Source organism: Monodelphis domestica, chromosome 1 (genome assembly GCF_027887165.1).
Source record: "Monodelphis domestica isolate mMonDom1 chromosome 1, mMonDom1.pri, whole genome shotgun sequence".
NCBI classification, from domain to species: Eukaryota; Metazoa; Chordata; class Mammalia; order Didelphimorphia; family Didelphidae; genus Monodelphis; species Monodelphis domestica.
Genome location: NC_077227.1, coordinates 443,592,852 through 443,617,777, shown reverse-complemented (window position 1 = coordinate 443,617,777; position 24,926 = coordinate 443,592,852). Strand labels below are relative to the sequence as shown.

The 24,926-nt window shown below is 38.3% G+C and overlaps 1 protein-coding gene across 3 annotated transcripts in view; it reads left to right on the top strand.

The window, feature by feature from the left end:
* Positions 1-24,926, top strand: part of ABCC12 (ATP binding cassette subfamily C member 12) — a 68,061-nt gene that overhangs the window by 20,466 nt on the left and 22,669 nt on the right. For 2 of the 3 annotated variants that reach the window (XR_008915296.1, XM_001370228.4), the window contains exons 9-21: positions 423-530; positions 2,988-3,269; positions 5,849-5,920; positions 8,615-8,739; positions 9,894-9,966; positions 10,798-11,001; positions 15,899-16,033; positions 16,143-16,230; positions 16,314-16,385; positions 18,681-18,770; positions 19,493-19,596; positions 21,406-21,603; positions 23,072-23,298. Coding sequence is in view for 2 of the 3 variants with exons in the window: in XM_001370228.4 (XP_001370265.2) it covers positions 423-530; positions 2,988-3,269; positions 5,849-5,920; positions 8,615-8,739; positions 9,894-9,966; positions 10,798-11,001; positions 15,899-16,033; positions 16,143-16,230; positions 16,314-16,385; positions 18,681-18,770; positions 19,493-19,596; positions 21,406-21,603; positions 23,072-23,298 (1,778 nt within the window). In the remaining variant the exon portion in view is untranslated. Of the gene's footprint in view, positions 1-422; positions 547-2,987; positions 3,270-5,848; positions 5,921-8,614; positions 8,740-9,893; positions 9,967-10,797; positions 11,002-15,898; positions 16,034-16,142; positions 16,231-16,313; positions 16,386-18,680; positions 18,771-19,492; positions 19,597-21,405; positions 21,604-23,071; positions 23,299-24,926 lie in introns of those variants that run through there. The other variant, XM_056812261.1, reaches the window with a different exon arrangement.

Below are 24,926 nucleotides of genomic sequence, written 5' to 3'. Positions count from 1 at the left end.
TCCAGGTCCATGATCCTATAAGATCAGATGGGAGTGTACCCAATTTGAGGTGTAGCCTGTTCTGATGCCTAGTTGTTCTCCTTTGGTCTGGCCTCTTTCAATAAATGTACTTGTTTTTAATTAGCAGAATATCTGTATTGTGCAGAGTTGTGATGGGAAATCACCTGGTTAACTTTAAGACCCTATAGGAATAGGAATAGGAATTATTAAATGCAATTGTTACTTAGATACTCGATTTAAACTTGCCAACACCTTGTCTCTAAGCTATAGGGGAATGGGAGAGAGGGAAAGGTTTCCCCAGAGGCTTCAAACTCTGGTTCAGTGTTTCTCATCTCAATAAATTGTAACCCCCATGAATGAATGGCTTCAGACACAAGATAATGGCTCATCCCAAACCCTCATACTTTTCTTTTGTCCTGCAGGCATTTAGTGTGATTTCCATGTTTAATGTAATGAAGTTTTCAATTGCAATCTTGCCTTTCTCAGTCAAAGCGGTGGCAGAAGCTAACGTTTCTCTAATGAGATTGAAGGTATAACTGTCTCTGGGTGAGTAGGGAGGGGAATTTCTATTTCTGGGAAGGTTTCTGGGCTTGGAGAATATTGTCCTTTAATCTGGGAAATAGCAGAGACTCACTGGGTGGACAGGGTCTTCAAGTGGGTAGTCATTGAGGAAAGGTCTCACTCCAGAATTACCTGAGCTGGAATCTCTAGTAAAAGGTAAAAAATGTCCTTTGTACATGGAGATGATTCCCCTAAATCATCATCAGAAGGAGATGTGCTTCCAGTTTTATTTTGCTTTTCCTTTCTCTTCTCTTCAATCTATCCTGCCCACTACTGCCCAGAGGCACAGTGCAGCTTCGGTGGAGATATGGGTTTGGTATCAGAGGATATTGGTTCAAATTCTGACTTTGTCATTTCATATCTTAGTCAACAAACAAAACATTCAATAAGCACTTATTAGGTGGCAGGCACTATGCTAAATACTGAAGATACAAAGAAAGCAAAAAATAATTCCACTCCTCCAGGAGCTCCTATGCTAAAGATTATGTGATTTGTACATGAATATGTAGGTACTCACTAGATATATACAGTTTAAATAGAAGGTAATATTATAGAAGAGGACACTAGTATCAGTGGTTAGGGTGACCAGTGAAATTTGTACTGAGTTTTGAAAAAAAAAACCAGGGAAACTAAGAGGCAGAAGTGGGCAGGGAGAGCATACTAGGGACATTAAGGACAAAGGCATAGAGATTGGAAAGTGTTGTATGTAAGGAGTAATGAGTAGACCAATGTAGCCAAACTGCAGAAAATGCAGAGGGGAGTAAACCATAAGAAACCTGGAAAAGTAGGCAGGGACCAGGATATGAAGAGCTTGATTAATTAGAAGGTTATTTCAGTAGTATAGGCAAGAAGTGATGAGGACCTGAACAAAGGTGGTATCTGTGTGAATCAAGAGAAAGAGATGAGCATGAGAGCATGATAAGTTTTGGCAATGATTCCAATATGTGAAGTGAGAGTCAAGAGTCAAGGATGACACTACGGCTGTCAGTCTGAGTGATTGGAAGAATGGTGATGCCCTTGATAGTAATGGAGACTTTGGGGAAAGGATAATAAGTTCTCTTTTGGAGATGTCAAATTCAAGATGCCTTTAAAGTGTACAATTAGAGATATCCAAATGAGAGTTGGTTATGCAAGATTGTAGCTCAGGTGAAAGATCAGGCTGAATTTATAGATCTGGAATCATCTGCATAGAGATAATTGAACCCATGTCATTTCATACCTCTATGGCCTTGAATAAGTAACATAAGCCATCTGGACCTCAAGCCCCTCATTTGTAAAATGGAGGGTTAGACTTGATGGTCTCTAATGTTGCCCCTTTAGCTCTAAATCCAAGATCCCAAGGTCTTTCATGTGAATACATCTGGCTGTTTCGTTTGCTCTACAGTCTCAAATGGCAATCTATTAGTTAGCAAGTAACATTTTTCTTAGTATTCAAGGCCCTATCGAATCTAATGCCACCCTACCTTTCTCATCCTATCTTTATATCATGTACCCAGTGGCTTCCTCTGCTGTTTGAACAATTCCAGCACTCTTGCCTCTGTGTCTTTTCTTATACTCTCACCTATGCAGAGAATCCTCATTCTTTCTCTTCCCATGTTTTGCTCTTATTTTCATTTCAACAAGTATATATTAACTGTCTACTATGTGCATGGTACTGTGCTAGGTACTGTCATATTCCTACTCATCTTTTAAAGCCCAGCTAAAATTTTACATCTTTCATGAAGAAAACTTGTTACCTGCCACAGTAATAACATTTCCCTTTTCAGCTAACATATCATTTTTGTTTTGTACCTGTCTAGTTCACTTATTATGTACATTATAGTTTTGTGTGTTTGTAATTTATCTCCTTCCTTGACTATAAATTCCATGAGGACAGGGACTATGTCTTAGTTAAACTTAATACCTGCCCCAGTGTTTGTTAGTATCCTACATTAAATAGGCTTTTAATAAACTTTCTAGTAGGTGTGATGGATTTCCTTGAATTTTTCATGCTCTCTAACTTTATTCTCCCTTCCTCCCACACAGACCTGGTGAACCACATACACTTTTGGGAAATGGTTGGGTGGAGTTGGGGGTGCCCTGATTTCATTAAAATAGTAGTTTAATCATTGAGCAGTACCGTCAGAGAAAAGTGAAGGGTAGACAACCTCATGAATGTGTAGAAGAATGTAGCTTACAACAAACTTTTTCTTTGTATGCACCATAAGTTATATGCTTAAAAAAACCCCAACAACAACCCAAACAGGGAAAGATTTTTTTGGCTAGGTAAAGCCAACAAACCAGATGCCAAAATGCTATCTGTTATACCTTCTGAATAGCCTGAAGTTCCCTAGATTGCATAGTCATTTATGGGTCATAGAAAATGCTGTGATGTTTCTTCCAGGTATATGATATCTTCAAAATTAAAATTCTCTCTTTAATTTTAGAAAATTCTTGTGAACAAAAGCCCCCCAACTTATATCACCCAACCAGAAGATGAAGATTATGTATTGATGCTAAAAAATGCTACATTGTCTTGGGAACATGAACCTAAAAGGATAATTATCCCAGGGAAAGAATTTAATAAGAAGAAATTGAAATTTAGAAAAAGATTGGACTCAGAGAGTTCTGTTGACTTGAGCCAGAAATTCCATGGGATTACAGGGCCAAGTGAAGGAGAAAAGAAGACAAAACCAGTCCTGCAAAAAATAAATTTAGCTGTGAAAAAGGTAGATTTTTCCATCCTAGAGTACCTCTATGTCCATCTTGATATGAAATCTGCAGTGGTTTATACACAGGGTTGAGAGCTAGGTACAGTGGAATTTTTAAGAAAGAGCTACATTCTTCTCTCAGTTCTTCAAACAGAACATGGCCTGACTAAACTTAATACATACACATGCTAATTAGAAGAATGTGCTTATGTATATTGGAAGACTTTTTTTTTTCCTTTGATCAGTACCTTTGATCAATGCATGAATACATCATTTCTTGTGTGCCCCTTGTACATGAGCATGCAGTCAGGAATAGACAGATACAAATGGCTCAACTTTCTGAATTCCTTGAAAAATGAACCAGGCTGATATAGTAAAACTAGTATTTAGTAACTCCTCCTCCTTTCAGAATTGCTAAATCAAAATAAGCTGCATCTTTAGTTGCAAAGAGGAATGGGTGGGAGAGAGGTGACATTAATTCTAAACATAATAATCGCCCATCATTTGGCTTACCCTTTTCCACAGTAAGTTCAAAAAGAGAGAATGTTTCTTGTTGATTGTGCAATGTGGAGGTCAACCAAGAGTATAACTTCTTAGAGTAAGTCAAGTGATGGTCTGTCACACGTTGTTAATGTAACTGGGCACCATCTCAAAAATGAAATCATGTGATGTGAGGCTTTTTTGATTCCATAGTTCCCCTTGGCTCCCATACGGGAGGTCCTAGGTTCAAATCTGGCCTCAGACACTTCCCAGCTATGTGACCCTGGGCAAGCCACTTGACCCCCATTGCCTAGCCCTTACCACTCTTCATTTTAATTTTTTAAAAAGAGAAATTTTGTTCTCCCCCTCTACATTTTTTCTTTTTCTTTAAAAAATAAAACATTACTGGATTAGTTAATCAAGGGCACATTTGTCATTTTAAGAGCTATGCAGACAAGGTGCAAATATTAAAAAAAAAAACTAACAATACCGCCCCCCCCCAAACCATCATCTCCCTACACAAGTTTGTATATAGAGTATGCCAGATAGGGCTGCCCACGATCCAGAGCCCAAAATGGGATGGGTATAACTTTTCTACTCCCTGGGAACCCCAGCTACTATAGCTGCCAGTCCTCCTCCATTGTTCTACTTCCTGCCCACTTCCTATGAGGCTCTGATGAGGAAGAAAAATGCAGTAAGTCTAGTGACTTGGTTGTCCTGAAGACCCCAGCTCCTCTTTAAGCCTCCAACCTAAGGACTCTCTTTGCACAGTAGTTTTATCTGTTATGATTTATACTTATGTTTGGTGGAGTCCAGTTCCTTTTGGGTGAGATGTCTGTCCTGCTTTCTGCAGGCCCCACTCCTACCAGGGTTAAAGGGAAACAACCATTTAGACATTTTTATTATTTTCACTTCTCTAACCATTTTGTTTTATGCCACTCAAACTATACTTTTGAGGCCCTGTCGCTCTGGTTGTTATGATCAAGGAAGGCAGAAAAGGTAAAATTTTGTAGGCTGAAAGCTTTTAAAAGTTGAGAATTACCAAAAAAGCTCCTTATAACAAGTCCTTAGACTCCATTACCTCTTCCATGGCTAAAGTACAGAGTTAAGGGATCAAGGTACAGTTCAGAAGGTACATTTTTAGCCAAGAATATAAGGCTGAAGAAGATAATTCTGTATTTTAGAGTAAGAGTAAGGATCTGATTAAAAGAAACTATTTGCAATATTAGCATTTTTAATTAAGTTTAGATATTAATTGTAAAAATTACATTTGATCATTTAATTTCTTTAGTTTGATATGTAAAATAATATCTTTTGTAGTTGAATATTCAATATATGTTCACTTAAAAAAATTCTCTGGCTGAATAACCTTAATGAAATCTCCTATTCAAGTTCCATGTCTTCCTGTCTAATTTGAATTTTGTCTTCTTCCTTTGTTGACCTGAATGTCTGGGAAGCAATATCACCACCATTTGCAGTACAGTCCTTTACTGTACTTATGATAAGCAACAGCCAAGTTATTTCTCTTTGTCATTGATTATCTAATTAGCTGTAAAACCAAAGGCTTGACTTTTCAGGTCTCTTCCATTTTGAACGAACCTTTAAATTTCGTTTATAAGGAACTGAAGGCTATTTGATAATTTCAGTTTGAGTTATTATGACTGTAATGTGGATGATTACTTTCAAAAACAACCTCTACAAACAACCACCTCTCCACATACAAATATACTTCTTTCTTTTCTCCTCTTAGATTGAATTGGCTCTTTGTTTTCATTATCTTTTCCTTTTTTTGAAGGCTCTGCATAGGGCAAATTACCTCTCCAAACAAGGTAGGCTTGTGTCTCTAGGCCCAGCACAAGAGCAGTGCTTCATGGCCAATGCTCATACATTATTACAAGAAGTCCTCTGGGTTACTCCACTATGCTGCACAGTAAAAAGGATTTAATTAAGATTTACATATCTGCATCCCAATACATATTAGGATGATGACAGGCTTTCTTAGAGTGACATTTCTCATCCCCTCCTCTTTGCAGCTTAGAGCAAAGGCATTGTGACTAGGCCATCAGGACAGGGGGTTCTGGCAACATCGCTATGTCTAATCTCTGTTGTTTTGGCAGGGAGAGGTCTTGGGAATTTGTGGCAATGTTGGAAGTGGAAAGAGTTCCCTCATATCAGCCATCCTGGGACAGGTAAGAAAAATGCTGAAGAATAACTTTTTAAAAAAAATTTAATTTCCCTAAAGTAATGCATCCAAATGATTTCCTGGATTATCTATTTCTTGTCACAAATGTGGGGTATAAGTTGCTTGGCAAGTCCAGACTCCTAGGCAGAGTCTTACTGTGTAAATACTTTGTTTCTTGTTCTATGCAATGAAAATAAATATTCACAATGATTTCTCACTGGTGATTTCTCATGCTTCACAGCTTTACTTTTCTATATCTGATGTAGGACATGGTGCCACACATACTTGCTGTCCAAGAAGCGAAGCTTAGAAAGTGATTGACCCGTTAGTGATGGAACTATAAATGAGACTGTTTGTGAAAACTTTGCTCTCCTTGATTTTATGGGATCTTAGACTCCCTTTGAGTTCCAGAACAAGTAACTTCTGCTTGCTATATGAAACCTTGTCAGTGGCTTCTCCTTCACATTTCACCGTAGTGGTTTATCTGTATGCCCATGTGTACTATTTTTCTCTACATCCAAACATGATTTTCACACCCTTGAATTCCTAGCACAATACCTTAGACAAAGTCAACCAGTCAATTATTCAAGTATTACTATAATTACATATCATACATATATTAATGTAAATATATATTAGTCAATTATATACTTGCCTACCATGTGCATTATACTAAGTGCTAGGGATATAAAAGAAGGCAAAGGATAGTACCTGTCCTTGAGTAGCTCACAATCTAATGTGAGGGGAAGCTAACATGCAAATAACTATGTACAAACAAGCTACATACAGAATAAATAGGAAATAATCAACAGAGAGAAGACACTAGAATTAAAAGGGATTTAGAAAAGGATTCAACAAATTCCCAACTTCAATTGGAACTTCAAGGAAGTCAGGGAAACCAGGAGTTGAGATAAGGAAGGAATTATTCTAGGCATGGAGGACAGCCAGCGAAATTGCCTATAGCCAAGAGATGGAGTGTCTTGTTTGAAGAATAGCAAAGCGAGCCAGTGTCATTGGAATGAAATGTATATGTGTGGGATATAAGGTATAAGCATACTGGAAAGGTGGGAAAAAGGGTAGGTTATGATAGGCTGTGAATGTTAAAGAGAGAATTTTATATTTAATCTCAGAAGTGATAGAGAACTCCTGGAGTTTATTGAATGTGGGGTGGGAGATGACATGGTTGGACCTGTGATTCAAGAAAATCACTTTGGCAGCTAAATGGATGATGGACTAAAGTGTAGAAAGACTTGTGACAGGCAGAGTGCCCAGAAGGCTATAACAGCAGCCCTAGTGGGAGGAGATGAGGTCTGTACCAGAATGATGATAATATCAGAGGGGAAATGGGGGAGTATTAGAGAGATGTTACAAAGGTGAAACAGGCTGTAACTACTGATTGGATATGGGAGTAAGAGGTAATGAGGACATCTTAGCTGTAAGTCTGGGGATAGAGAGGATGCACTTGACAATAATAGGGAGGCTTTGAAGGGGGCAAGGTTTAGCGGGGAAAGATAAATTCAATTTGGGACATGCTAAGTTTAAGATGTCTATAGAACATCTAGTTTGAGAAATCTATTAAGTAGTTGGAGATGGGAGATTTAGAGATCAGGGCTGGATAAATAGATGTGAAAATCATGATGATGATGATGATGATCATTGAATCCATGAGAGTTTAAAAGATCACATTATAGAGGAGGAAGAGCAGAGGGCCCAGGACAGAGCTCTGTGGGATTGCCCAACATTATCAGGCAAGAGTCTGAGAAGGAATGGTTAGACAGGTAGGAAAATCAGCAAGAATCAAGAAGAGAGTGATTGACAGTGTTAAGGATGCAGAGGTAAAAAAGAATGAAGACTGAATAAGGATAGGTACTTAATGCATTATTAGATTAAATTGATTAGGGTCATAGGATTCATAGCTGGAATGGTCTTGATCATTGAGTTCAACCCTTCATTTTACAGAGGATGAAACAAGAGGTGTTAAGTAACTTGTTTGAGATGGGGTGGAATGGAAAGAACATTGTAAGCAACTTGGATTCTAGTTTTTCCTCTATCACTTACTAGCTATGTGACTTTCAGTTTGTCACAACTTCTTGGACCTTGGTTGTCTCAGCTCTAGAAAAGAGATTACACATATACATACACATACACATGCCTGGAGGCAGGAGTCTGGCCTAGATGACCACTTGAAGTCCATCCTAGCTTTAAGACCCATGTTTAAGATATCTATGAAACATCTTAAACATGATAGAGAATCTAAGTGACCATTGTCATGAACAAAAGCTATAATGCAGTGGAAAGAATATAGAATGGGAATCAAAAGAACTGGGTTTGAAACCTGATTGTCCCCCTTATGTGTAATCTAAGGGCAAGTAATTTCAACCTTCTATGACTCAGTTTCCTACAAGATAGAATAATGGCTACCACAATTACCTCATTGGGTGGTGATGATTCAATGACATATATGTATAGACATACATATATGGCTATAAAGTGCCCTATGAATGTTAGCTACTCTTAGTAGAAGCTAAGTATCATAGTAGGCTTTAATGGTGTAACAAATAAACCATGTCTACCCTCAACTATCTTAGTAGTATTCATGTAATGATCATGGAATGCTGTTGACAGAAAGAGGATATAATAATATACAGAGTATAACTTTGCAGACATTTGGAGACATGAATGTTTTATGTTCTTATTTTAGATGCAGCTATGGGGTGGATCTGTGGCACTCAATGGAACAGTGGCTTATGTGTCACAGCAAGCATGGATCTTTCATGGAAACGTGAGAGAAAACATATTATTTGGAGAAAAGTTTGAAAGTCAAAGGTAAAAATGTGTTCCTCAGTAAATGCCATTTTGAATAATAACAGTGTGAGTTTCATTTTTAAAATGTCCAATTGTATGATCCAAGATAATTCTGAGAAACTTATGACAAAGAAAGCTGCCATCCACCTCTAGAGAAAGAACTGTTAGGGTCAGAATTCAGGTCAAAACATACTATTTTTCACTTTAGTTTATTTGTGTTTTTATTTTAGAGTTTTGGCTTTATATGATAATACTCTTACAAAAATGAACAATATGGAAATATGTTTTGCATGATAATACATGTATAACCCTGACTGAATTGCTTGCCAGCTCTGGGAGGGGGGAGGGAAGGGAGGGAAGGACATGATTTGAATCATATGACTTTGGAAAATTTATGTGACAATTTGTTATTACATGTAATAGGTAAAATAGAATATCTTTATAAGTTAAAAAAATAAAAATGTCCAATTGCAACATTTATAATGGCCAAATGGATATTGCTTTTTATTCAAACCATCCTAGCAGACTGGAAGAAACTGTTTCTCAGTGCCCATGTTCACACACTGAGAAGCTAATTTGAATCAGAACTTTATCTCCACTGTCAAGTAGCATATGCTAAGGACTTAGCATAACAGCACATATGTTTACTGACTGCAGAAAAATGAAGTCACTAATTTTGCTTTAGGCTGAGTAACCTAAGCCTCTCTTGAAATCAGTGGCAGGTATGCACTTAATCAGTCCTGACATTAATTGATGCCACCGTCCGGATGCGTTGCTATTCCTTTCCTGGAAGTGATTTAATGGAATGGTAACAAAATCTCCATTTTTAAGACCATGCTGTTAAAGTGAAACCTATTGAGGAAAGAGGGCATCAGGTTTATTAGTAGAACAAAGGTGGATGTGGGGGCTGCTGGTGGTAAGAGAGAAATGTAGTCTTGTAGACTAGACTGAGTTCTACACTCACCCAAAGTCTCAGCTCCCATCCCTGAAAGTATAGGGGTGAGGTGATGGTTAGAACAGGGTCATATACCTAACCTTGCTCCATATGCCAATCTGAAGAACAGTGTGACTTTTAGAAACAAAATAGAGTTTCAAAGGCAAGTATTAAATTTTTCAACAATACACATCTTGGAATTCTTTCTCAAAAATCCTGCTCTTTCAATTTTCCTCTTTAGATACCAACATGCTGTCAAGGTCTGTGGCTTATGGCAGGACTTGAAAAATCTTCCTTATGGAGATTTGACTGAGGTGAGCATTGCCATGTCCTCACCCAGAACAGCAACTATATAGGCAGGCTCTTCTCCCAGATCCCTCAGACTAATGGGGACCTACTTTAGTTGAAGACTCTTTGAGGAGCAACAAGACTTCTGATGAAATCTAAAGTTGAAGTTCTTCTAGAATCCTCAGTAGAAGTTTTTGTCTCTTCTCATCATGGTTCCTCAGCTGCACTTTGCCTCTTATTGATCTGACCAAACTAGACTTCCAAAGTCCAGGAACAAGATACTGAGTGAGGCCAAACTTCTTTGGATATGAGTAGGTCTAGTCTTTTGCCACCATCGTCAGCTAAGGTGAAGTTAGCAGGCTTTGAGGATCCATGTTTTCAGAGGTGCTTCACCTTGCTGATCTGATTTGTTAGATTAACTGTCATAATTAAGGTTCTACAAAATTTCCAAGAACAACATGTTGCCTCTTGGTGAAGGGAAGAACATTCTCTTGCCATGAACAGTTCTCTGATCAAAGACTCTTAGCAAACTATTTTTCACCTTAAAAGTTTTCCATAAGGATATAATTGGGGTCTAGGTTCTGCTATTTCCAGTCTGACATTCATATTATTCTGGTCTGGAGAAGGGGCAGGAAGAAAAGATGATTGTCCCTCTGTCACTGCCAAGCTTGAAGTTTGTGTGTGTGTGTGTGTGTGTGTGTGTGTGTGTGTGTGTGTGTGTGTGTGTGTGTGTGTGATTTCATTATAAATTGGAAGCACCAGACTGAAAATTTAGACTAGCTTCTCTGCTAACTGGTTATTCCTCTCAAGCAGAAAATGGAAGGGCCAATAAGACATGTTCCCTCTATTCTTTACAGATTGGGGAGCGGGGCCTCAACCTCTCTGGAGGCCAAAAGCAGAGGATCAGTTTAGCACGAGCTGTATATGCAAACCGTGAGATCTACCTGTTGGATGACCCACTCTCGGCGGTGGATGCCCATGTTGGGAAATACATATTTGAAGAGTGCATTAAAAAGGCACTAAAGGGGAAGACCATAGTTCTGGTGACTCACCAGCTACAGGTAATGGGAAGCAAGGTGTTCTTTGTGGCCACATTACCAGTGGACACTTTCTGACTCAACACCATTCTATTTGTACAGCCAGCAAACTAGATTATTCATAATATTAACTCCCAATGGATATAATACTTTGAGGTTTACAAAACATCATCCTCACAACCTCCTTGTGAGGTGGGTAGCACAAAGATAATTATACCTGTTTTACTGATAGAGCAACTGAAGCTCAGAGAAATTAAGTGAGCATCCAGGCTTCCTGGCTCCAACTTGGCCTGGGCTCTTTGCATTCCATCATACCATAAAATTAGGGCTATACACACTCTGGGACCATGCAGAGGGTAGAATACAAGCTAGAGGAGCATTACAAGTCCACTAACCAAAGGGAATACCATATTTAATCTCCTGTGCAAATCTATTCTTTGTGTGCATAGCTATGATGATAGCTCTGTCTCTAAGAAGCCTTGTGACTTTGGACAACTTTTCTAAGCCTATGTTTTTTCCTTTATAAAAGTGAGGAGGTTGAACTGCAGGATCTCTAAGGTGCTTTCTTCCAGCTCTAACAAATTGTGGGTGTCTCCTCCCCACTCTTCCCACACACTTCAAGATAATTTCATTTTACTTTTTGCCTTTAAGAAAATGCAACTAACCACCAGGTGGCACTGGGAGAATGAGTTCCATTTCCTGGCAGTCCAGTCTGAAGAGAAAGGAAGAGAGGGTATAGTAGGGCAGGAGGAATCTTCTGCCTTTACACTTTTGGGATAGTTTATGGCTTTTTCTAATATAAGTAGAAACAAGTGCAATGACTGTGGCAAACTAGCCAAAGAAATCTGATGTGGGATTGCAGTCTATGTAAGTTTCTAAAATAAAATGAAGCACATCTTTATTAGCACCATACAGGTTTCACTTATTCAAACTATACCAATGTATATCTTTATACCAGGCCATACCAAATGATGCATGAATTCAAAAGCTAAAGGCACGTAATTAAAATAAATCAGGAAGGTAAACAGCAAAGAATTGAATCAGTTAGGAAATGATCCTTGCACTCATACCTATGTGACTCTGCCCTTCTGCCTCTCCAGGGGGACACCACTCAATCTACCATCTGATTCCTCTGAGTCCCCAACATAACAGGAAGGGAACACATATCCATATTCACGCTAGCAATCCTGAACTTTAAATCCAAAACCACTCTGTTTAGTTTGAATACTCCTTCTCCTGGGCAATGGACAAACACCAAAGCCTGTTGCCAAAAAGCTTTGAAAGATGCCCCAATTCAGGAAGCCATGACCAGGTTCACCATACTTGCTTTTTCTTCACATTATTCCATTTAAAAGCCAACAATTCATGATGCCAGGTATTAGGGGCACAAAGACCAAAGAAAAACGCCTTAATCAGGTTGCTTCCTATTGCTCTGACTTTTGCCCCAGAGACAATGTAGTACAATGGAAAGAGTAGCTTTGGAATCAGAAGACGTGGAATCAGAATTCTGACCATGTCACTTACTCCCTGTGGGAACATAGAAAAATAATTTAACCTCTCTGAGTCTCAGTTTCCTCATCAATAAAATGAATCTGGATTAGGCCAGATGATCTCTAATCCTTCCTCTTTTGCTCCTATCTCTCTGCTGTCTATCCTTCTGCAACCCAAAACAGGGTTTTATGTAAGACTCATGGAATGTGCTATAGAAAGCCTCTGCAGGCAAAAGGTACACCTTCTGGGAAATGCACAGAAAACTTCCTCCAATGAATGAGGCTTCCTTGGCTCAAGTTTAGTAGGAAATAGAGCACAGCAATGTAAGAACAATTAAGAACCTGGAAAGGCCCTCTGAGATCATTTAGTACAACCCCTTCATTTTCCAGATTAAGAATCTGAGGTCCAGAGAGGAAGAGACTTGTCCAAGGTAACACAGATAATAACTGTGTGAGCTTTTTAACCCAAAGCTTCTGACTTCACGTGCTGGACTCTTTCCATTAAATCATGGAGTATCACTGGACTGATTGACATTGAGGATTGCTAGTCAGAAATACTTTTTAAATTTTTCCTTTGAGTTGAGGTATATGTTTTGGTACAGTAGAAAGAACTTCAGCTAGAGAGTCAGCAGCCATATACTAACCAATTCAATTCAACTTTTCAAATTCAACAAACATTTATGAACTACCTAAGATGTGCCAGCACAAAGATTAAAAAAAAGTTCATGCCTTGAAGTTAGGTTCTGCTGGGGAAACAACAGGCTCATAATCTATAACAGGTAAGTAAGTAGACACAAAATCTCTTCAAAGCAAGTTCAGGATAAAGGGGAAGAACACTAAAATCTTGAACAGAAGCAGGGGGAAGTATCAGGAAAGACATCTCCGAGAAGTGGGGCTCAAGTTGAGCACTGAATAGAGTTAGGGATTCCAAGAGTCAGAAGTGAGGAGGGAAAAATTCAGGTCTGTTCATACAAGTCAGCCTGTTGGAAGCACAGAGGCAGGGGATGAAATGTTGTTTATAGGGAGCAATAAGCATGCTTCTTTGGCTGGAGTGTAGAGTGTTTTGGGAGGAGGAATCTCAAGTCAGAAAGATAACCTGGAGCTAGACTGTGAAAGGCTCTAAATACCAAACACAAGCCTATATTTTATCCTAGAGTCTCAATAAAGGAACTACTTAAATATCTCCAACAATTCAGTTACTTAGCCAGACTTGAATTTCAGTCCTGGCTCTGCCATGAAGTCTGTGTGGCCTTGGAGAACTTGTTTTTCCTCTCAGAGGCTCAGTTTCTTAGATATAACTTGTAGGAAAAATATCCACCTACCTCAGATTACTGTGAAATAATATAACAAAAATGTACTATGTAACGGTTAGGTGGTAATATTAAAAAAAAAAGAAAGAACCGTAAGAGTGGTGTGACCTAGACCTTGAAAAGTCAAGTCATTCTCTCCACTGAGATGCCAAGAAGGTTTGGGCATTTGATGTTTTCTCTTGGAGAACCATTTTTTTGTTCATTGTGTCTGTTCAATGACCTTTGCATGATTTATAAAGACTTGACCAATGGATGTTCAAGGTTTTAAGACTTTTTAAATTTGGAGTTCACTAGTCCTGCCTCCCTGAAGTCTGAACAGATAAGAAGTGACATTCCTTTCAGGCATCTCAAAGAAGAATGTGCAAATTTTAAACTCAGCCAGAAGGTCTTTGATGAACATTCATAGTTCTTCATTAGCATAGGTGCCTATTGTACATTGAAAAAAAAAGAAAGAAAAAAATTAAAAGAAACCCCTTTTTCTCAGATGGATTACATCCTCTTCCCACAGGAAGGACAGATTTGACTCTGTGAGATGAGCTCAGTCTTATTTCAGAATCAATGGAAAATAGAGTTCAGTCCAGCTCTGTGGGACAAGGGTTGATCATGAAAATAAGAGTTTTGGGGGTAAAAGTAATCCCAATATGTGGGTGATACTATAGTACCCTAATTATGTATTTGAAGCCATGTATATATAATGAACTTATAGGAATTATAGAGGCCCTACCAACAACAGCGGGTGTAATAGTCTATTGTGCAGATGAGTAACAATAATGAGCAATGATGGTAAAGATGATGGCGATAACATTACTGTGGAAGCAATTAATAAACATTTGTTAAGTGCCTGCAATGTGACCAACACTATACTAAGCACCCTGGATACAAAAAGAGGCAAAAGATAGTCTCTGCCCAGGAGGAGCTTACAATCTAATGGAGGAAATAATATGGAAACAAAGTTAAACAAAGCAAGCTCTATACAGGATAAATAGGAATCATTAACAAAGGAAATTAGTATTATTAATTATTTATATATATAGTATTATTTATATATATTTATATATAATTTTTATATATAATGTATATATTATATATAATATATAGTATTATTAATTAACAAAGGCATTAGTATCAAATGGGAATTGGATAATTTGTAATTAACTCAAAGAAAGAAGAAGAAATAAATTTCTCGTGTTTCTTGAACATTTTATTGGATTAAGAGCTGGAAAGGACCTTAGAGATCTAGTCTAATCCTCTCATTCCACAGGGGAAGAAAAAACCTCAGAGAGCTCAAATGATTTATCCAAAGTCACTCAGATATTAAGTAGGGGAGCTGGGATTTGAACCCTCTGACTCTAAATTCAGTCCTCTTTCTACTACATCATACTGCCACAATACTTTTTGAGGTTTATTAATTTCATTTTCCTAATTAATGTGAGATATTTGTAAAGTGCTTGGCATAATGCTTTACCTACAGTAAATGTTTATTAAATCATCATTCTCTTCCCCATTAGGATGATTATATTGTTTGTGTTTATAAATGCTAATAGTAATCACAAACATCAATGCTTTTAAAGTTTGCAGAAAACTTTACCTACAATAATAGCTTATCTGAGCCTCTTGATAGTTCTGTGAGAGATAGATTACTACATGTATTATCATGTCCCATTTTATAGAAGAGAAAATTGAATTTTAGAAAGGTTAAGTGACTTGCCTAGGGTCACACAGCTAGTAAATACTGGAGGTGGGATTTGAAGCCAGATCTCCCTGATTCCAAATCCAGGCCTCCCTCTCTCTGCCATACCATGCTACCTCTCAACAATGTTATGTGCATTGGCCATGGAAGGGGATACAGGGAGGGGAGGGAAAGAACATGACTTGTAACCAAGGAAAAATATTTTAAATTGACTAATTAATAACATTTTCAAAAAAACAAAACAAAACCAAACAAGGTTATGTGACCACTTTGGTACTCAGGACATTTTTAGGTGCCAAGCTAAGAGGGACCATGGGAGATACTTGGTCAATGGAAGAGACTATTTCACTCTGTAATTTTCTTTGAATGAGTGCTTCTACCTTCTGTCTTTCCAATGCATCATATTGTAGATTACTTTTACATTTCTGCAGTTTTTAGAATTTTGTAATGAAGTCATTTTATTAGAAGATGGGGAGATTTGTGAAAAAGGAACTCACAAGGAACTCATGCTGAAACGAGGGCAATACGCAAAAATGATTCACAACCTTCGGGGGTTGCAATTCAAGGTAACTTGCAGTCTTTCCAAAAAGATGTTTGGGAGGAGCTACTTATGGGTTTCTTTCTTTGGCAGAATTCAGGTTTTCCTTTTCAGGAGGAATTTTATTTTGTTTCCAGGATCCTGAAGACATTTACAATGAAGCAATGGTGGACACCCAAAAGGAGAGCCAGGGGGATCCCGATTCCAAGGGAGAGAAAAATGCTGGTACAATCAGAATTAGGGTCTCAACTCTCTTATTGCTCATGGCTAGTGAATGGCTCCATAGCTGTCTTTATTTCTAATCCTAGCTTTGGCTCCACAAGATGAGAAAGATGAAGGAAAAGAATCCGAGTCAGATCTCGACTCTATAGAAATAAAAGGTATGGTTTCATTCATCACAATAGATATTTATAGAGAGCTTTTAGGTTTACAAAGCAAACTATGTACAATATTGATCCTAACAACAGCCCTGGAAGGCAAGTGCTACCAATATTATTCCCTCTTATAGATGAGGAAATTAATTAACTAATCTAATGACAGATAGGTGACAATTTCATGCCACCTAGTGTCCATGGTAGAACTCCAATCCAGATCTTCCTCATCCAAGACTAGCATTCTTTGGTTTCTGCCTTACTGCTTCATTCATCTATGCATTCATTATTTTAAAGCATTATCTGTAGTAGCTCATAATAATAGCTCACATTTTTATAATATAGTTCAGGAAATCCCTATTTTATAGACAAGAACTATGTAGCCAGAAGAGCCTTCATGATTTCCCTATAGTTCCACAGCTAATAAGTGGCAAAACCCAGACTTGAACTGACCTCTCTGACTACAGGTCTTTTTACATACACTCAAATGCTGAGCCCCAGGTATGCCCAGCTCGATGCTAAGCACTGTGGGGTAAAGCAATGTGAGCCTTTGCTCTTGAGTTGGGAATCTTAATTCTGCAGCTACATGAAACAATAAGAAAAAAAGAAAGTTTATCCATCACAAACCAAAGTGAATACAAAATGCTGAGGAAATAGAGAGATATTGCAAATGGGGAGTGGACTTGAGCCCAAATTAGAGTCATCTTATCTGACTGCCTCACTTTATAGAGGAGGAAAATAAGGCTCAGCATGATTAGTTGACTTGTCCAAGATCATACTAATTAAGGAGTAAGAACTTTCTAGCTCTTCAGACTCTAATTGAGTTTTTTTTTTTTGCCACCACCCCATGTTACTCTTTTGGAAGATTTGGGAGCTACTCACAAATGAATTTATTTATTTTTACTTATTTTTTAATTTGGAAAATTCTATTTAATTAATTTAGAATATTTTTCCATGGCTACATGATTTGTGTTCTTTCCCTCCCCTCCCTCTTCCCTCCCATAGCGGACACACGATTCCACTCTGTTTTACAAGTATCTTTGATCAAGACCTATTTCCATATTATTGATATTTGTACTAGGGTGATCATTTCACAAATGAATTTTAAGTTCTTAAAAAGTGATGAAAAGAGGGATTATTTTTTCAAAATTGAGGTTTTAGAACTTGAAAAAAACCATTAATAAAAAAAATGCCTTCTAAGTGAAAAATCTGTGATAGATACAAGGTGGAGAAAAGGAAAATCATTGTTGCTGCCTTGGAGGGGTCCTGGACCTCAAAGTAGGAACCTTTTGTCTCTTGCCACATGTTGGAGGGAAGACGAGGGAGATGAGTCCCAAAAGGTCCTGCAATGAAAGATATAGCATAGTTGGGAGAAAGTGAATGAGATGCCTTCATACTGGACATCAGAAAAATCACTCCAAATTTCAGGGTCAAATGGCTTTACCCATCGCTAGGGTTATCTTGTCTTTTAGCAGGAATTCTAATAACTTAAAATTAATGCATCCATCAACTGAGCAGTTTACTGAAAACTAATGGGAAAAGAAAGGAAGGAAACTTGCAAAGACGATTCAAGAAACTGAGGCCTGCTATCTTTGGTGTGAAAGCATTTTTTAGAATGTATTTAAAGAGAAAACACTAGAGATACTCTCGGTGCTACTAATGAACTCATGAAAGAATTTGGTCAGTTTTTTTAGAGCTACGAGAGAGCAGACATTAGGATCTGCCTGCGTGAATCCTGAGGTTTATGAGAATTATTCTTCATTTTGTTGTCTCAGAGAGAGGCTAATGTTCTTGAGCCCTGCTAAGTACATTCAAGGAAGAGAAAGATTCTCAGGCAGTGTATAATGGAGTTTCTATTCAGTGAGTTGCTCTTGAGCTGTGAAAGTTGTTCTTACCAGGGCAGAGTCTGTATATCTATAGTGCACTCATCAGCCCAATGCTATTCATAACTGCCTTTTGCTTAGAAGAAGGATTTTGATTTCTGGCTTTGCTTGGGTGTTGACCTTTTCATTTTGCTCTGTTGAGAGGTAGGAGCTGGGAAAAGGGCAACATCAGAAAACGGTATATTCAGACAGGGCTGCCGGGGTTCCTTTGCAGGCAGTATCTATTTTGTTGAACCGTATGTTTATGGGCTTGGGGGAGCTATTTTCTAGCTGCCTAGAAACTAGAATGGGACTTAGGGTGACAGTGTGACAGGCTATAATCCTGGACCACTACTTGTTGTGCGCAATTAGAAGTCAGTTTGTATGTGTGGGAATCTTATATACAGCTACTGACTACTGCCCTTTGTGTTTTTCTTGGCAGTTCCTACACACCAACTCATTCAGAATGAAACATGCCAGGAAGGATCAGTGACCTGGACAACCTATCACAAGTACATTAAGGCTTGTGGAGGTCTGGTATAAAATGTCTCTGATTTTCATTTCTGCTCGATTCTTTTTAAGACTGTTTAGTTCACATTTTATGATTTCTTTAACAATTACTATTTTATACTAGAGCTGTTAATCAATACCCTTCCTGAAATTTAAAGTCTGAGGAATTCAATATTTCAATGGAATCATTCTTTATCTCCCAGTAAGGCTGCCAGCCCTTATTTTAGGGAAAAACAAGTGGGAACCAGGAGCCGACCAGCTTCATCGCCTGAAATGGAGTGCTCTGATCACCTCATATGACTCCAGTCAATTCAAAATAGTACCTGCTTTCACAACAAAATCCCCATCACAAAGGAATGTGCCAGGCTTGGAGATGTGGAATCTTTGTTGCTTGTAGTGTGTATATTTTTCCTCCTGAGATCAGCATTCTATTGAAGAATTCTGAGTCTCCTCAATGAATGTACATTTTTGTAACACTCCAGTGCCATAGGCAGACAATCAGGACCAATTTTCCAATTGAAGGGAACAAATAAATCCAGGATGACAGTGCTCTGTGCGCAGAATTTTACATGTGAGCACCCTCATGTGAGGTGGTTCCTGATAGGTGGCTGTAATGTTTGGGCAGCTGGAGATACTACTTTGAACATTTAAACACCCCAAAAATATCTGGATTCCAGGAGGACAAAAAAACCTGACTTCTATCATATGAGTAACTAGTTTGGGAATTTCTCCCTCCTCTTCCAGGGTATCTCCGGTCCATCTCTGTGGTGTTTCTCTTCTTTTTGATGATTGGAAGTTCAGCCTTCAGCAACTGGTGGTTAGGTTACTGGCTAGATCAAGGATCTGGGGTAAGTTTCATTCATTTTACTTTTTAAAAATATTTAAGTAATATTGGTATTTACAGTATTGGTATCACTCTAATTCACTGAATGCAAACATGCTTTTAAAGTCTGTACCAACATTTAAAGACATAACTAGAAATAGCTTAACCTGGGGCAAAGCCATTCCAGTAGAGAGGGAAAGTATCCAATATTTGAGGCATCAGTCTTTTTAGAAGTAAAATGAAGGGTTGGGGGCTCTCTAGTTCCTTGAAGCTCTTTTTTCCATTACACAAATGTAAATATCCATTTTCTTCCACCTTCTGGAACATCCTTCAAAAGTGGTGTCTCCAGCTTAGGCAGGAAGGTGCTTACTTCACAGTACCCCTGCTTAATTATTCTCCACTCCTCCCTACTTCAGCTTTCTCTGTGGCAGCCACAGTGAAATGTTGATCTGATAAACAAGGTCAAATGCCCCCAGCATGTAGAAATCTAACCTCCAAAAAACTTTTGGAACTTGACATAAACTAGACATTTCCACCAAACTTTGGGAAGAGCAAATGAACTCACAAAGACTTTTCACCCTTGGGGGAGGATATTCTAAAATTGATTGCATCTTCAACTTTCCAAAGGAGGGCTTCAAGATACCAGAAGAGCCCAGTTGCTGATTGAAGTCTTAGAGACTTTCCAAAAGACTGGAAAAAACCCATGAGGATCTTGATGGTATCTACTCTCTTTACCCTTGTAAGGACAACTTGGCTCATAATGTCTCCATGTTCATGCATTTCCCTTCTTTCCATGAATGATGGGTCCAAACTGAGAGTGTGATAGAGGCTTCTTCCCAAGTTGGGTCCTTTATAAGTTACACTTTGAGGAAGGCACTGAAAGTTTTGCTCTAAAAAAGGCTCATTTATCAGGCTCATAATTTCCATCTGTGTTATTACCATAAGCAATAAAAACAGTTTAGAAAATGGCCTGTGTTTGTTCCTTAATGGTCATGTGAATTTAAACATACAGCCCAGAGAAAAATTAAAAAGGCATTTCTAAGTAGGATATTATATCTTCTTGGGTTACCGCTAGAGAGCTACATTCTCACTTTAAAGAGATGAAGCTAGAAAGCAGTTTAAGTCATAATGAGAATTCCTTGAATTTATTTCACACATTTCTCATAAGAGATTCAAAACATTTAACCATGTTACCTCCTCTTTATGGAAATAGGCAGAGATATATCTTATTGTATAGGTAGGAAAACTGAGACTCTTATAAGTAAAGCAACTTTTCCAAAATCATTCACAGGAGATAGTAATAGAGGGGTTTTCTGGTAAAACCCATTAAGATTATGTCAGGTTCAGTCTATGTCATTCTGGGTTGGCTTAGCCCATTTCCCAACATGCTCAATGTTACTTTTCTTTCTGAGTGTCCTCATGTCAAAGACAGTAGAGTTCATAGAGTTGTGGGATGCCAAAGGAATGAATTCTGTTTGGTGCTTCTCTTAGCTATCCATCTACCCTTGTTCTCTAGCCCATTTACTTCTGCCTTTGAAATGAAAGATGCACAGTTGTTTGCTTGCTCTCCTCACTAAATGGCAGAACCTAATGAAACATATATGCTCCCACACTGAGGAATAGTTTCCTTGGATTCTGGGGCCCTGAATCACAAACTCATTGGTTGATAGATAACTTTGTTACCAGCAATAAGTCAAGTTTTCAAAATCTATCCCATCCTCTTCAGTTTTCCCTGAAATGGTTCTTTAACCTCCTTTCCCACTAATGTCATCTAAGAGACAATTCAGATTCATCACCCATTTCATAAACTTCTTGTCTTTTTTTCTTTCCACAGGTGGGCTGCAGGACTTCACATGATGAGACCCCTTGTCAGCCTGGTGATATATTGCTGAATCCCGACCAATACATTTACCAGTGCGTGTATGTGGCAAACATGTTGGCTGTGATCATTTTCAGCATTATAAAAGGATTCATTTTCACCAAGACAACTCTAATGGCATCTTCCAAATTACACGATCAAGTGTTTGCAAAGGTAAGGCAGAACTCTTTGTGATGGCAAAAAATTGGAAAATGAAGGGTCATCTATTGACTGGGGAATGGTTTAACAAATTGTAGTATCTAATGGATGGAATACTATTGTGCTGCAAGGAAGGATGAACTGGAGGATTTCTTTTTTGGTGGTGTTCTTCATTAAAAAACTTTTTTTAAAAGTTTTTTTTTTTAAAGTCCTTCAGAATTGTCCTGGATCATTGCATTGCTGCTAATAGAGAAGTCCATTCATTACATTTGATTGTACCACAGTGTATCTGTCTCTGTGTACAATGTTCTCCTAGTTCTGCTCCTTTCACTCTGCATCAATTCCTGGAGGTCTTTCCCTCCAAACCGGAGGATTTCTATTTGACCTGAGAGAACCTAAATGAACTGATGCAGAGTGAAATGAACAGAATCAGGAAGACATTGTACATAGAAAGTAAAACATTGTGGAATAATCCAATGTAATGGATTTTGCTGCTAGTAGCAATGCAACAAGCCAGAACATTCCTAAAGGACTTATATAAAAGAATGCTAACCACATTGAGAGAAAGAACTATGGGAGATATTGACTCTGGGAAGGGGGAGGGAAGAGGGGAAGGAAAGGAAATTAATCATGTAAACATGGAAAGATATTTAAAAAGAAAAAAATTTGAAAAAAGAAAAAGGTAATTAGAGTAGGTATTTTGCAAAATTAGAGAGTTCTAAACTGGCAGCTGTGGTAGAAAGTGGAAACAAAACAAAACAAAACCATAAGATTCACTGGATTAGGAGTCATAAGTCTTAGATTGGGTCCTTAATTAGTTACATTTAATATCTGTATAAAGTCCCTGAGCCTCAGTTTTCCCATTTGTAAAATAAAGATATTTTGAGAGATATTTCTAAGGTCCCTTCCAGAGCTAATATTCTGACCCCTATCTGTGGTGTAATAGGAAGAGACATTAGTAGTCAAGGGACCTGGGGTTCAAATCCCACCTCCGCTACTTAATATCTTTGTGACCTCATTAAGTCACATTTTTCTCAGTTGTAAAATTAGAAAATGGATTAGGTGACCTCTAAAGTCTCTTGCAGGTTGAGCATGTTGCTTTATCTCTATAGTCTTCACTTAGCTTTAAAATGGAACAATTGGACTATATGTCCTCATGCCCCTTTTGGCTCTAAATCTATGATGATGAGCTTGATCATATAGCATAGGGGGGAAATAAAAACCACAAGAACTAAACCAAAACACTGGATTTGGAATCAGAGAATCTGGTTTCAAACCCTCATTCTGCCTTTGTAACAATGGGTTAGTCACACCCTACTCTGAATCTCAATGTTCCCATTGGTAAAATGCTCATGTGGGGTAAAATGACCTCTGGGTTTCTCCCAGCTCTCATCCTATGACATGAATTTTTGCTCAATGACCCTGGAACATTGCACCAAAGATCACTGCTCCATATGACTTCCTGGTTTTTTTCTCCCCACAGATCTTAAAAAGCCCAATGAGTTTCTTTGACACAACCCCCACTGGCAGGCTAATGAACCGTTTTTCCAAGGACATGGATGAGCTGGATGTGAGGCTGCCGTTTCATGCTGAGAACTTTTTGCAGCAATTTTCGATGGTGTTATCTATTATAGTTATATTAGCGGCAGTGTTTCCTGCTATACTCCTTGTGCTAGTTGGACTCGCTTGTATTTTCTACATTCTCTTACGGTAAGTTGTTATGGATGCTGCTGCTGGTTCTTTTTTTAGAGGTGTAGCCAAGGATCCTTTATTACAATGGTGGGCAAAAAACCCTGCATGATATTGAAATATCTGTGTGTTTACCCACTTATGGAATAAATCAATTTCTACAGTTTTTGTCAAACACAGGATGTTTTTTGAAAGATGATCACTGTTTTTGATGTTCGATTTTCAGATGTTTTCCCAATTCCAGGAGAGTTCCTTTGCTCATACTTCAGGAAGGCGAGGGGGTCAAGATCAGCTCTAGATATTGGATCTGGGCAAATCCTTGTTCCTCTTTGGTCCTTAATTTTCTCCTCTGCAAAATGATAGATAAATATGAGTCTCCCAAACCCTTCCAGTTCTGGCCTTCTGATCTTTTATTTCTGTGTTAGATGAATTAACTTCTCTTTGAGAAAGTATATTGGTTTGTCTAAAGATGCAGAGTCTTAATGAATCCCTGGAAAGGCTTAGGGATCTTTTTGATGGGGATTTGGGGAAGAAAGTCTAGGAAGAAGAGACTAGAAGGAAAAAGCATCAGGATAAGGCTGAGTGAGGCACAAGAAAACTAAAACACCTTTTCTCAACTTTTCTTAGTCTGATAGAGTTCTGAACCTATTGGTCTTTTGACTATGTTTGCTTCCTAGCTGTGTGACTCCAGGCAAGTCACTTAATCTCTCTGAGCCTGGTCTTATCATCTGTAAATGGGGATAATAGTTCCACTGTCTAACTCATTGGCATTATTACCATCATTATCATTTATTACTCTAGACCAGTTTTATCATTGGTAAAATGAGCAGATTGGACTAGGTGATCTCTATAGTCCCTCTCCAGCTCTAACATTTTATTTACTATTTTATTATGGACCATTCATCTAGCCCCCCTCCTTCCAAATGCACTTTGCCAGACCAACTATCTTTCTAACTTTGCTGCTAAAAATTAGCCAGAGGGAATGAGGACACTGGCGTGGTCAGAACAATTTCAAGGATCACTAAAGCGGCCCTTGACTGGGAAACATTAGAGTCTAATAGGAGGCCAGAAAATGGTCTAAATCAACTAATCTCTTCAAACATGGCTGGCCCAACAGAAAAGAATTAGAATTTAAAAAAAGTAATGCCTCAGAAAGCGAGGCTTTAGAACATTTAGCTCTTAGGAACCTAGAGACTCAAATTCAGCCTACCTGCACTGTATCTACCTCTACTGTATGTGGTATATGTAGTTATTTGGCATTTAATAAATGTTGTTGTTGTTTGGTGGTATCCAACTCTTTCTGACCCCATTTGAGATCCTGGAGTGCTTGCCAGTTCCTTCTCCAACTCATTTTACTGTTGAGGAAACTGAGGCAAATGAGTGACTTGTTCAGGGTCACATAACTAGGAAGTGTCTGAAGCCAAACCTGAACTCAGGTATTCCTAATTCCAGGCTCAACACTCTGTCCACTGGGTCACCTAGCTGCCCCTTGTTTTAGCATCTCTCATTACAAATCATTATATATGGATGAAGATATATGGACATATATTTCAACACTAATACTGTGCCTAGTTGGGCACTGCCTGGTAGCTTCAATGAGTGGGCTGATTGTAATCACTACTATCGAGAGGGGCAGCTGGTACAGTGGA